Source organism: Chamaea fasciata, unplaced genomic scaffold (genome assembly GCF_029207755.1).
Source record: "Chamaea fasciata isolate MVZ Bird 193981 ecotype frontalis unplaced genomic scaffold, bChaFas1.0.hap1 SCAF_3, whole genome shotgun sequence".
Taxonomy (NCBI): domain Eukaryota; kingdom Metazoa; phylum Chordata; class Aves; order Passeriformes; family Sylviidae; genus Chamaea; species Chamaea fasciata.
Window position 1 is genome coordinate 42,276,234 of NW_027094088.1, and position 12,668 is coordinate 42,288,901.

General features: G+C 39.2%; 1 protein-coding gene across 1 annotated transcript in view; it reads right to left on the reverse strand.

Moving 5' to 3' along the window:
- Positions 1 to 12,635, reverse strand: part of GALNT2 (polypeptide N-acetylgalactosaminyltransferase 2) — an 88,000-nt gene extending 75,365 nt beyond the window's left edge. The window contains exon 1 of the mRNA XM_066178755.1: positions 12,457 to 12,635. Coding sequence (XP_066034852.1) covers positions 12,457 to 12,579 — 123 coding nt within the window. The 5' untranslated portion in view covers positions 12,580 to 12,635. The remainder of the gene's footprint in view (positions 1 to 12,456) is intronic.
- Positions 12,636 to 12,668: the final 33 nt, after the last annotated feature.

Genomic DNA, 12,668 nt, shown 5'->3' on the forward strand with positions numbered 1-12,668 from the left:
CAGTAGCTTTCCATTCTTGCACAGAAAAAGAACAAGCAATTTATTTACACAGTACTTAATTTTCAACTACGATATGAAGAGCAAAGCTGCTAGAGATTCAAATACAAACCCAGGAGCACAGCACAGAAACTGGGTGAATAGAACCAATACAATTTCTGCCGTACATATTTAGTCCTCAAGGGAGTAAGAGGGCAGGGTATTTTAAAATCACCTCTCTTATTTGAATGGGCATAAGAGCTAGAACTGAACTTCCAGAAAAACAGGCAGAACTAAGTTAGCAGTTGAAAAATTACACAATGCCTCATGTGAGATAGACTATACTAGCCTAAAGCATTGCGGGGATTAATCTCCAGGTTAACACAGACAAGTGAAGACCACACATTTATGCATGCTAGCACTCACAGAAACAGGAGGAATGTAGCCCATGTCATGTTATGCTTCTATTCAGAGTACAATTGGAACAACTCCCATCTCACCAGTAGTTCTATCCATTCTAATATCATTGCTGTAACTGGAAAGCACTGCTGTTCACAGGCAGACCTGGGAAAGTTTTGTTTTCTCCCTTCCAACTCAGGATATCCTGTGATTCTGTGGAAGAAAAGAATCAAGTGCTTGATCATTGTACTGGGGCAAATACTAGCATTCAGGCATGCAGCAACAGCTCTGACTTCCAAAACCAGAAGGGAAGCCAGTACCAGCACTTCCTATCATACCACTGCCATTTTCTTCACTGTTCGTGAAACAGCAAAAAGCCATTCAAATACAGGGGGAAAAAATTACTACACAATTATTGTTTTAAACTGATAAGTCTGAAAAAGAAGCCTAAATCATGTCACAAGAAAGCAAACATGCTGCCATCCCAGCTGCTACAGCCTACTGGCAGTAAGAGCATGAGAACAGTCTAAATGAAAACATCATGCAGTTGCCAGAACAGCAACTGACATAATTCCAAAAAAACTCTCCCATTGGAGACTCTTCTTCCTCCAGCTGACAAAAGAATCCAGTGCTAGAAAGTTGATATTTGCAAGCCCTAGCTGATCACAAAAAGCTTTTAAATTACTCTGATAAGATGCTTATGTGAAATCAGGTTTTCCAGACTGATCATTTAATGCTCCCCCTCTATCACCTTCCTCCGGGATAGGGAGTGCATTACTTTTGCCTACAGACTACAAATGCGGACAAATATCTTCAACTCACTTAAAACTGCAGATATCAAGCTGCATTACAGCAAAGTTCATACATCCAAGCAAGAGCACTGTATGAGAAATATGCTCAGTATTGTATGAGAAACAGCAGCAAACAAATTATCAGCATCAACAAGAAGGCCACTGTCTTTAGTTTTAAACATAAAAACCAAAACACTGAGAACAAAAGTCACATATGTTTTGCCAAAATAAGTTCTACATCCATCTTCATTTGTATAATAAAATGGAATCTCTACCTAAAAAACAGTCTTAACTAACTGTGCTAAAAAAAAATACATACCATGCGCCATGAGGTTCTGACAAAGCATTATGACACTACAAGAGGAAAGTGAGAGAGTCATATAGCTAAGGGGATAAACTATACTAATATATAGCTAGCAGTAAACTCAAAATAAGATGGTATATAAGACTCAAACAAGAAAGTATTAATAATCAAAGCCAACTACACACATTTGTTTAGCATACATAAACAAGTGCTTAGAGTCTTAAACTCAGATGATGTCAGTGTTTCTGTGGAATATTTTATAAGAAATTGCCATCTTAAGTACAATGGAAGCCTCTTTAAGCTCTACCAATCATCTTTTTTAAAAGAAGATAATGTCTTAGAAAACTATCAAGTACCTACACCCACCAGCATCCAACACCTTGCTTATTCAACATTACAAACTGTCTTTCATCACAAACTGGGTGTACTAAAACCACTTCTTAACATGGTTTTAATAATCTCTACAAGATTTTACCGAATCATTCAAGTAAAAGTTCCCTTAAAAAAAAAAATCTTCAAAGCACAACTGAGAAAGCAATCAGTTTTTACATCAATTTTCTTCCATACTTCTACACTGGAAGCTTATCTCAGAAACTGGGATAACAACATCATGAACTGACAGCCACAATCACAATTAATTTGAACAAATACCATGACATTTCCAAACTGTTGCCTGCCTCTGAGCTGTAAGCTGCTCTTGGAAATAAACATTACAATATCACAGTTCTAAACCAAACTGAACATGTGTGAACTGAGGGTTTCAGAAGTGGTCAGCATCAACCACACTAAGATTAGACACTAGATGTGGTTCCCACATAGCCTGACTACTGCACCAGCTTCAGATCCATACTCACTAAGTTCAGCAAGAAGCACAAGGTCCCATTGTACTTCAATGCTGAAGACTTAAAAGCTTGAGCTATCTTTTCCATATGACACACAACCTGGGATATTATAATTTCTTGAAGTCCATCTAATTACTGAGACATAATCCATAAAAGCCAATTACCTAACATAGTTTGCTGAGTACAAAAAAAAGTCTGGTTTTGAGCAAAACACCACAGCAAGAGATACCCACATGAGCATGTCTACCATATGACCACAGGAAATGTTCACACTCAGGTTTTTAAATCCTACTGGCAATAAGCCCTTTTCTAAGTTCATGGTGCAGAAATAACCTATTAAAACCATTCAATATTTGGCACAATAGAACTAGGACTCTAAACAGTGCTACAACACAAACAACATTCAGAAGTGTCCTGAGTAAGTGGTGGTATTTTTTCACCACTCTTTCCAATACAGTTGAACACTGTTTACAACTTCCAAGTTAATCAAGAAAAGGATTATTTATACAGACACAACATAGCAAATGTACTCTGAAACAGTCAAAAATATTTTCTACATGCTTAACTAAAAGAAGAAAAAACAATGACCAAATCCGAAACATTTGCAACCATTAGAGAATAATGAAAAAAATTATATATTTTAAAAGTCACACACCATGATAATCCATGTGTATAAAATCAGTTTTTGACCAAGTTTCTGGCTCTTAGAATTGCAAGCACATGAGAGAGAATATTAAATGATTGCAGGCTGATTTTAACACCTTGATTTTCTCACTATTGTTCCCAGGATGCAAGAGGCATTAGTTATCTCAGTAGGTAACCAAAATGGATTTTTAAGCAAATAGCTTTTGCTTTGTATAAAGACAGATATTTTAGGCCTAGGCTAACGTGAACATCAAAATCAATCTCTTGCTTATTTTTACTAGAGAATATTCTGAAAGTACTTGGAATAATGGAGAAATTGTATCTTACCAAGACATACTGCATTTTTACCAAGCCTTTCACAAACCTGACAGTCATTGCAGAGAAGTTTTCCAAAAATTTTATTCTCTGGTCAGTGGACACTTTGCCCTAATATATTTCTAAGTCTTATGATAACACTTGCATTTATATCTCTATAGAGAAAAAAGTTTCCTCAAAAAAGGTGCCTTCAGACACGCTTTTTGCTATACAAAGTCAAGTCTTTCCATTACTTTTTAAACATTAAACATGAAAGCTAAGAATGTAAAGAAATGTTGATGTTTGCTAGCCCACTGCTTTTCATTTAACTACTTCTTTCAGACTCCAAATGCTTTTTAATTTAACTGTCAAGACCTGTAATTCTTAAGAGGTACTTATTAACAGAAAGCACACAGCTTAGTATTTGTGGTGGGGACATTGTCTTTGATAGACATCTGTCAGTTTAAGAGGCTTTAAGAATGATTCTCTTCTCTTTTAGGAATCAAACTCCAACTTTCTCACCAGGTCCTTACAGCACTTGCTACAATTACTGTTCATCCACAGCACTTTCAGAGTACAGGGAAAGAAAGGTATACACTGTGCCAGTGGGACAAAAAGAACACTTCCTTAATTAAGACTTTAAAAAGTAGTCACTAACATAGTGGATGTATGTTGTAACTACTGCACATGGTGGAACAGTCAGTTTGATGTTTGCTGAGGCTAAACGACATAGCACACCTTCATTTCAACACCTTGTGTTGTGAGAGCACAAGTCAGAGAACTGAAGAGCAACCCCTGTTTGCTCCACTCAGATAATGATGCCAAGGCTGCAGTTGATGGATGGTCTGCCACAATAACAGGAAGGACTCTGGCATTCCACTGTAGCAGGAGCCATGCCTCCACCCATAACAACAACTTATTGCACTGTCTGGACAACATATGCAGACCTAATCTTGTGACACACTGACACACTCCAGCGGAGAGACACCGCAATTCCATCGCCCCTACACTCTTGATAGGCACACCTAGCACAGCAGCGGTTTTGCCATAGGGATGTTTTCCAATGTTGGAACAATGTAGGCTCTAAGTATCTAGGCTGGGCCACCATTAGTTGGAAGCAGTTTGCTACCAAACTAAGCACTCCATGAGGAGAAAACTTTCATTTTCCTCACCAAGGTCCCAAGAAAGTCAAAGCGTACTTGAGTGAACAGAATTTTCCACTTCTTAAGAGAAGCAAAAAAGAAAAACCAAGCAACCTAAAAACTTTCATGTCAAAGCATATATCCACTCATGTATTTACTGACCATCTATAAACCAACAGGACAGATAGAGAAAATTTATTTTAGTAACAAAATTTATTTTAGTAACAAATTTCAGCTGTGCTCCTATCTCCAGGGTGGCTAAACATTTGGAACTTAATACAAGGAGAAAACATTTTCTGCTCATCAAGTCATAGGTCTTTGAGAATTCATACACAATAGCACTAGCTGGGTGCCAATTCTTCACACAGCCTTTCCTCGGCCAAAGCTCTTTTGTTCAAGCAGATCTGTTACTCAGTACAGGCGGCCCACTGCACTTTGATAATGCTTGAACTCAGCAGAATCTCTGCTTATTCTCTGCTTCCCTTAATAAAGTGCCCAGGTTTTATGACAATTTTACAACTTCAGAAAAGTTATTAACAACTGAACTTGCAACCTTTTCAATAGGCTCATTTTTTTTCCATATGAGACCACAGTTATAAAGAAGAGAAATCCAAATTATTGCCTTTGATGTGCACTACATAGCAATTTCAGAGATATATAGAATGCTCTAAAATTCAAACTTGCTGTTCTTTTACTATCCTATTCTTTTCCCATTTGAATTTCATAAGCAAAGCTCAAAACTAACATCTGTCCGCACAGTCCCTTTACACAAATGTGCTCCTGTCAGTTGATGGAGCTATTTGAACTAGCATATTTTAACTTGATTAAAGCAAAATACAGGTACCGTGAGCAATTAACAGAACCAGTATATTAAAAATAGATAGTGGGAAAAATAAAACAGCTTAGACAGGTGAAATGTGAACTGTGAAGTGTGAAATGTGAAGGAAAAAAAAAGTCATGATAATAATTTTAGCAGGCTACACTGGAAGCCAGTCATAATAACAAGTTACCTTGATTTTGCAGAACAGCTTTTAACATTCAAGGTGACAGATCCAAGAAAAGCACACAAACAAACTATAAAAAAAAATCCTATCTATAAGCCAAATATTAGTTTAAAATATGCTACATTCCAACATGGAATTCAGTATATAGAAAACACTTTTTTTTCCACTTTCTTGATCATTAATGATCTCATGTGACACAACAGTGCAGGCCTGTTTAGTTCATGGTAAGAATACATGGCAAGTGAACACTTAGGAGAATGACAGGTAAACATATTCTCTGGATAGGTCAGTAAAAAACAGGTTTGCAAAAAACTTCATTCTTCAAGTAATGGAGGAGAAGGAAAAAACATCAGAAATTTACAGATCTTCACTTCCACTTATCAGGAAAGTTCCACCATACAAAGATTCTTATGAAAGAACTTTATGGACTTAAAGGGAACATTAAATGGTTCAATTTCTAGTGTTAGCTAGATACTCTTAGGCCATATCTACAAAATCTCAAGCACACAAACCAAACATTTTGATGTGGACACTTTTTCCCCCCCCCCATCTTCCCTCCTCATTCCATCCCTTATTCCTTTGAAAGCTTAAATGAAAGAGAAAAGCAAAAGAGAAGAGGGCACCTTACTTATTCCAAAACAAACAGCATAAAAGACTGCACCCAGGTTTTAAAATTTATATAGCTTAAGATACCACCACTTTGCATTACATGATGGCAATATGTAATTTTAACAACCTGCTGAGCGTTTCCTTCTGTAACACCCACGCTGATATTCCATTTCCACAATATCCTGATATATTCGGGCAATGACATTCAGCCCCATATTCCTGAAAAAATTGCAAATGCCTCACTGCTTCCTGCAGACTCATTTTTAGAATTCAAATGATTTGCCAACACATGGCATTGCCAACATATTAGCAATACACATCTTCTCCTAAGTCCTAATAAGAATCACATTTAATAACAATTTTACTGTTGGGCAGGGAGTAAAAAACTGTTTGTACACCACCTGGCTATATATTGCATTGTACCATTGTAGTTTAAGTACTGTCAAGAGTAGGCTATTTAAGAAAAGTAAGTTGACCAAATCAACTTAAAACAAATCATTTGCACTGACTGAATCTGAGTAGCTTACATTTACCACCTGAGCTTCACAGGACCAACTGTATTCTAACATTTTCTTTTCAAACTGATTTTACTTAACCAAAAGTACTGCATATTAAATTATTTATAAAATATATGTGGTTACCAAAAGCCAAGCAAACCCATTTTCTAGGCTGCCCGGCAGAATTATTTTTAAACAGCTTCTAGGCATGCAACAAGGCTCACTGTGTTGGGACACCCAGCACCACTACAAAGGTGTTTCTTCTGTTCTGTAGCAGAGTATTATTGCAAGCAGCTTTCTAGGAGACAATACCACTTCTCTCATCTGACATACCATCATTCTAGCAAAGAACTAATTTCCCAATGTCAATAAGCAAAAAAACTCCCTCACTGAAGCATTTAAAAAAGGAGAGGAAAAGAGAATAGCCCAATACAGCTACAGACCTACAGAGACTGCACAGAATTTGCAATAGACCAGCTTTTCATTGCACTCAAAGTTAAGTTTTATGAAGTAACCCATAAAAATAAGTGCCTGAATTGCCAAGACAGTAATTCTGTCGATTGACATACGTTAGATTAAGAAAATATACATGTATGACATTCACATTCTAGCGAGAGGACAGATTTATTATTGAAGTGCCTGGGCATTTAATCTCTTTCCCATGTATTACAGAATCATATAAAAGAAAGATCTATTAGCAGCAACTGTTACCTGTTATAGAGAGGAAGATAATTTTCTATCTCCTTGCACCTTCTAGGAAGTGAATGATATAGAAAAGGACATATGACAATTTGACTTTTTTAACATCTGGTATCTTCACTTGTTTCAAGATCAAGGTATCAGAAATCACATTCAATGTCACAACACATAAAGGACTAAAGTTACATTAAAAATGATGCAGCAAAGTAAACAGTATTTAGAAATTAAAGCAGATGTTTTCCTGTGAAGAAAGAAACCAACAGAGTTTAAGTGGTTACTTTTAACCCCCTAGTTTCACACAGCTCAAGAGAAACACTCAAGCTGCACATAAACAGATTAATGAACTCGAGTTAACACACGTTTCCTTTCCTCCTTACTTAAACCATCAAAAAAACCACTTAGGTACACTAAATCTGTAGTTTATGCAGAAAGAGAGGAAGGAATGCTATGTGTGTCATTTTGTACAATGGCAATAAAAGCCTCCTTGAACAGTAACTGAAATAGTAGAGGGGCTCAAAAAAAAAAAAAAAGAAAGAAAGAAAAAGAAAATAAAGCTTTGTGTATGCTGAAAGGAGTTATTTTAAAGCTTTATCCATAAAGAACTAGAACTTACAAGGCTTACTCCTTTTTCCCCTGCCTGACCCAGTGATTGAGACATTTTTAATCAGTCACATCCTCAATATGAAGCTTCACCTTTTACTTTCAGCTTTATTTCATATCAGCTAGCTCCAGCACAGTCAACTGCCTAAAGCCTGTTCCAAAACAGAGAAAAAAAATCAAAACAAACAAAAGGGAAGGGAAAACTAGCACTATGTACAGGATAAACAGTTCCACAGGAAAAGCCTGCCTCCTTGTGGCTCAACTAGCCCTAAATTAGATTTCTCCAGTTCATTCCATTACACCCAGTAAATCTGGTGAGCCATGGGAGGAAGAGCCTTCCAGTTCAAGGCAGCTTGGGGGTTTTGGTTTTCAGGGGGGTGAAGCTGATGAAAAAGAAAAATGTTTCTAAATCTAGGAACTACCTGTGAAAGCGATCCAGCACTCCTTACCGAAATATTGCTTTTAGCCTTCTCTAGATAGGGTGGAAGATGACAGAGGTTCCACTTAAAAACAACTGAGATTCTTTACGTGGCAACAAATGCAAAAGCTTGTCAGCACTCTGGCATCTAAATCCAAAAGGCTACAACCTTGATTTAGCTGTGGCTTAACTCTGCAGGCCTCTCTGGATGCCCTAGCTTTCATCAGTAAATCCCCATTCGGTCCACAGATCTCCTTCTGGGGATGCCTCTGAGGATTTCACTCTTGGCAGCAGCAAAGCATTTGGCACTTTCAACAAGATGCAGACCTTCCTCTGTCCAGCCTGAAAGGCTCAGTTACATGGGGCTACTTTCTTAATGCCTAAGAGAGCAAGTTCTTCAGAAATCAGCTGGAGTTTTTGGCTGGTTTTGGTGCGGGGTTTTGTTGTATTGCATTTTTTAATTTCTTTTTGATTTCAATCCAGTCACTCTATTGTGCAAGAGCTTAGTGGTTCAAGAACTTAAAATCTGTGTGACAAATACACAAATTCACACCAGCCTTAGGAGGGGATCACATCAGGATGACTTTGGCTTTCTAACCATCTTGCAGAAGCTGCTCCATTTTTATTCAAGTCTGAGACAGAGAACACAAACTTTGCTTTTGCTCTGGATTAGGAAATTTATCCATGCAAAGAAGGGAAACTCCAGTCTTCATTCCAAAGGCTTTTTAATATAAAACACATTTAGTGAACACAAAAGTAGACCACATTTTTTTGCAGTCTCACAACTGTTAGGCTTGCAACTTGCTCTCTTCTCTGTCACAGCCTCTGTATGGGAACCATTCCTCTAACCTCTAACAAGTGAATCAGACTCTCTCTTTCCAATCTACAACTCAGTGATCCAGCTGGAAAAGGAGTCAACTGAACAAGACTCTCCTATATTCACAAAAATTTTGACTGAAGATTCACTAGAGGGAAGTAGGGGAAAAAACCCCAAAATATTTCTGTCCCCTTCAAGAACATTTTGAATGAAAGGCTTTGATTCTACTCTTTTCTTTTTTCCAATCAGATATTAAAAAATTAATAATTTAAAAAAAAAAGTTGTCACACACTAAATTCCAGATGTGGAATATATCACTTCTTTCTAGTACAGTTTTTATGCCTAGGTCTAGAATGAGAAGCATTGCACCTTTTTTTTTTTTTTTTTTTTTTTTTTTTTTTTTTTTTGGTTATGATTGTTTACACATTTACCAGTGAGGCATCTTGTGCTTTGTGTGCTTTAGACTCTTTCATGCCTGCTCAGACCCTACCAGGCCAATATACTGCACACAGAGCTTTGGATTCCACCACTGTTGAGAGGGGCCAAAAACTGTGATATTGCACCACACACTGCAATATCCAAACACCTTCACAGGTCTCATTAGAAAGGTTGTAAATGAAGAACCAAAATAAGCAGGAGCTTAGATCAACTCTGACACTACTCTATTAAGAAAAGCAAATTAGGAAAAAAAAAATCACTCTTTTCTCTTACTCAGGTCCAATCCTGCCAGAAGGCAAACACCTTCAACTCTACTGAAGAGAAAGAGAATTGGTGCTGTTCAACACATCACAGGACTGGGTGCCATATCAAACAAGTCCAGTATGTCTGAATAGCATATTAGATCTGTGTATGTGGAAAAAAAACCCCAATATAATCCTTACGGAAAAACACATTCTGTTTGTACAACCAGATCTGTAATTAACATGCAAATTACTTACACAAATGAAGAACTATCCCCTCATGGTTTTTGTAATTTTATAGACTGAAAACAGCAGAGACTGCAATTTATTACAAGTTGTGTTCTCCTACAAGCAACTCCATTTCCATTATATTGAAACAGTGGGCAAGTAACAAGAACTATATGAAGTCATATATATCAAGAAATTTACTACAGCAGGGTTTCTGCTCGTAAGTTTAAGACAGTTTGTGGTTTTTTTGCTTTACACCAGTGTCTGACACTAAGTTAATAAACCTTTTGTTGAGATTCAAAAGCTATTACACTACACACATCTTCCTCTACTTATATTTGCTAACCTACGCTGAAGCCTGGGATTAAATTTTATGCTTCACTGACAGAAAATAGAATCCTAAATCACCAATCCACAAATAATAGTTAATTTCCCCACTTCTTTCTTGTGCTCACAGTACCTACTTTCTTCCTTACCACGGTCTTAATTTAAACTTTTGTATTTTTAAACACGGCACTGGACTTCAGCTCAGGTCTACGAAACGTCTCATTTTCTTTAAATTATCCTTACTAAACTTCCCCAAATATCCAGGCCAATAAGGTTTACTAAATTTTGTGCAGAAAGATACCAAATTATGCTACCAAAGCAAGTAACAGGTACATCGATCTCTTAAAACAATAATAAAAAACTGCTACTAATATCAATAACAAACAGCAACAGGTTCTAGCAGATTAAATACCCGGCTCTTACTCAGAAATACTGGTTTCTTTCCTATTTTATTCTCACCAAGTCTTCTAGGTGACCTTGGGCAAATCACTACCCCCACACTGCAGTTTCCCTAGCAGTAAAAATTAATTGAACAGAATTGCAAATCTGTCTGGAAGCTCCAAATGTAACACACCATAAGAGTTGAAAATATATTTCCCTATCTGCAGATACATTTGCCTTGATAGCTTTTCTTTATCCCATTATACAGCAGCTGTGTAAGATTGCTTTTACTTTCTAAATACACTCCGGTGGTTCTTCAAGAAAGGCTTTAGGCTACTGCCTTACTTTCTATCACATGCTTGATCTATTTCTGCTACTGTATCTACTTTGAAGGACCAGGAGCTTGGATGTGGCAATACATACTTACTTTAATATATTACATCAGAAGTTGCTGTGGAACACATTCCTAAGGTACAGAGAGAATTAAAAAAACAGGACAGAGAGGCAATTATCAGCAAGCAGTGACTCATTCTCTAGACCCTTGCTCACATAAGTAGCAATCCAAGTATTTGCTTCCACAACCTGACACAGGAACTAATCATCAGCATTTTTTTACAGGGAATACATACACTGATGAACCAAACTGCATCAAAGAAACATAAAAATATTCCTCTTTTTATATATCAGCTAGACCTACAAAACACTACTTTTCATTTAGCAGGAAGCAGCAATTTATTAGCAAACAACACCGTTCAAGGGTGTTGCACTTCATTCAATTGCTGTCTTGCACTATTCTGGTTTTCTTTGTAAAAGATTATGTAGTACGAGACGCTTTATACCTTTCGTATTTCAAAACAGAAGGCTTAAACAACAGTTTCTAAAAACTCTTGATTTTGCTAATCTTTATTGCAGGGGAAACACCACAAAAGAAGAAGCACTTAATTTGTCTAAGCAGAGATAGACGACAAAGTTGCCACTTCCCACAGCATGCCACAAAACCCCGTTCTGACTGACACAAATGGGAACCGTGATGCGCTTCACTTCCAGCTGTGCTCCTGATCGATGAATTACTACACCACCTTGAAAAATCTATTTAATAACTTGATGGCCAGAATACTGAAAAATTACTCATGTATTGTCCGCAGGGAACTTCTTGAACATTAGTAACACTTGTAACATGAGCTGTTACAAGAAGGAAGAGACAGACCTTCCACGCCACAGACACAAAACATGACAAATCCGGCAATTTCCCGGAATATTGCAAAACCGGTCGGAAAACGGTATCCTTCAGGCACAGCGCTAAGGAGAAAGGAAAGTGCTGTGCATCCAAAGGGAAAACGCATTAGCAGCTGGGATCCTCGCGCGTTCTTTAGGTGGGAACACGAGCCCGAGGGACCCCGGTGCCGGCGGGGGAGGCAGGAAGGGGCAGACGCTCTGTGCGGGGAGCGGAGCGGAGCCAGGCGGGCCCCCCTGCCCCGGAGCGCAGTCCTGGCCCTCCCCACCCTCCCTTCCCACACCAACTTCCCCCGGCCCGGGACGTGGCCGGCCGCAGCTGGATAAGGAGCGACGCGACGGGGATCAAATCGGTCTGAAGTCCACAAAGAAGCCATCTGCCTCCGGGAAGCGGGCTGGAGAAGGGCGAGCGGGAAGGGGGAAGGAGCAGCCTGGGGCAGTTCCACGCCGCCTGAAAGCCAGCGGTGGCGAAGAGATCCCCCCGGGCGCCGCCCCTACCCCCAGCCCGGCCCGCGCCGCCCCGCCGCCGGGGCAGGGAGCGGGCGCACCTTCCCCGGGCTGAGCTCTCACCTTCCTCCTGCCGCCTCCGCCACCGCCGGCCAGCGCGGCGCTGCCGCCCGAGTACATGTAGTAGGCGATGCCCAGCACCCAGAGGAAGGCGAAGCAGAGCAGCAGCCGAGACCTGCGCCGCATCCTCCCTCCCGCGCCGCCGCCAGGCCACCAGGAAACGGCCGCCAGCAGCCGCCGCCTCCGCTCCTGCTGCCGCCGCCGCCGCGCAGGGT